Genomic DNA, 1582 nt, shown 5'->3' with positions numbered 1-1582 from the left:
AGGGAAAGGGAGAGAAGGAGAGGTTAAGTAGGCATGCAATGGAGGGGTAGATGTAGGAGACATGATAATTTAAACGAGAAGCCAAGAGGTGAATATCTTCATGCAAGACCTTGTACATACCAGTATAGGTGGGAGGGATTACAGGTAATTATTTAATAATGATAAAGGTATACGAAATATGCAGGTTCATAATGAAAGAATTCTTTGTCTCCTCCCACTACTCTGTGCCAGCCTCACCTGACTGAGCCGGTGATCCAATTGGATTAACTGAAGTGTTGGAAGCAGCTGATAATGGAGACATGATAGGAGAGCCAACTATAGAGAAAGAAGGAAGAGAAGAGAGTAAAGGAACAGAATACAAACAAGACTGGATAGGAAGCTACTCTACACAAATTAGAAACACAGGCAAGGAAAACATACATGTAGACATGCAGTAGTATATTCAATTACACATTTACATATACTAATATATACGTGTACATTGCTTGATTAGTGATACTACACTTGTAAATAATTAGTAGTTTTATACACTTACCACCAGAGTAGACACTCTGAGGATCAGCTGGACTATCAACTGGGGGAACTTCACTGTAAGCAGGTGGAGGAGTCTCCTCTGGAAGAGAGAGAGAGAGAGGGAAAATGAGAAGGAAAAAGGGAAGAGCATTAGATAAAGATTAAAAGAGAGGAAGGGAGAGAGAGAGTAGGAGGAAAGTGAAAGAAAGAAAGGAGAGAGGCCATAAATGTTAAAAGAGAGAGGGAGGGTTCTAAATAAGCACCTGCTGGTAGAGGGTCAGATGAAAGAGGACAGTCAATGTTCTGAGGGAGGCCAGTTGATTGTGGTTCATGGTAGAGGGGTTGCTGAGTCGGCCTGTTAGGGACCAGGACTGGCATAATGGCTAGGAAGAGGGAAGAGTCAAAGAGAGAGAGGGAGGGTCTATTAGCACATATATAATATATATATATATAGATATATATATATATAATATCTATAGATATTTAGCTCTAATATCTATGTAGCCACCCAGCAGACAGTATGGGTTTTCACAGTTTACACAAGAACAATACTGCAATACTTTACCATAGCATAAGTCCTGTCTGGAGGGGGTTATGGGTACATAACTCCTTCAAGATAAGTGGTCTCGAAAGAAGTGGTCCCAAGATAAGTGGTCTGGTCTTGAGATAAGTGGTCCGGTCTTGAGATAAGTGGTCCGGTCTCGAGATAAGTGGTCCGGTCTTGAGATAAGTGGTCCGGTCTCGAGATAAGTGGTCTCGAAGAGAAGTGGTCTCGAAGAGAAGTGGTCTCGGGCTACACCCTCGACCACTTATCTCGGGAAGTTATGTACCCATGGCCATAACACCACCTTTAGACAGGGATGTATCCTACACATGTTTAAGTGGCTATTGTCATTTCTTTTCCACCTCAATCAGCTGTGGTCAAAAGGAGGGACCCCCTTTCTCACACTCTCAAATATACATATACATACATATGAGGACATGGTAGATTCACATATACAATAGTTGAAATGCTTTCAAGCCAATTTAATACTAATACTCAAAGAAAACCACAAATAACAGATCAGTT

The 1582-nt window shown here is 41.2% G+C and overlaps 1 protein-coding gene across 1 annotated transcript; it reads right to left on the bottom strand.

Moving 5' to 3' along the window:
- Positions 1–12: 12 nt before the first annotated feature.
- Positions 13–1285, bottom strand: LOC109592539 (pollen-specific leucine-rich repeat extensin-like protein 1). The gene is made up of 4 exons (XM_020007965.1): positions 1079–1285; positions 777–896; positions 536–613; positions 13–315 (listed from the first exon to the last, which is right to left on the bottom strand). Exons 2-4 carry the CDS (start codon positions 889–891, stop codon positions 218–220), a joined length of 291 nt encoding a protein of 96 aa, XP_019863524.1. The 5' UTR covers positions 892–896; positions 1079–1285; the 3' UTR covers positions 13–217.
- Between the last annotated feature and the right edge of the window lie 297 nt (positions 1286–1582).

Source organism: Amphimedon queenslandica, unplaced genomic scaffold (genome assembly GCF_000090795.2).
Source record: "Amphimedon queenslandica unplaced genomic scaffold, v1.1 AMPQUscaffold_4821_Cont23202, whole genome shotgun sequence".
Taxonomy (NCBI): domain Eukaryota; kingdom Metazoa; phylum Porifera; class Demospongiae; order Haplosclerida; family Niphatidae; genus Amphimedon; species Amphimedon queenslandica.
This window is presented reverse-complemented; position numbering and strand designations above follow the sequence as displayed.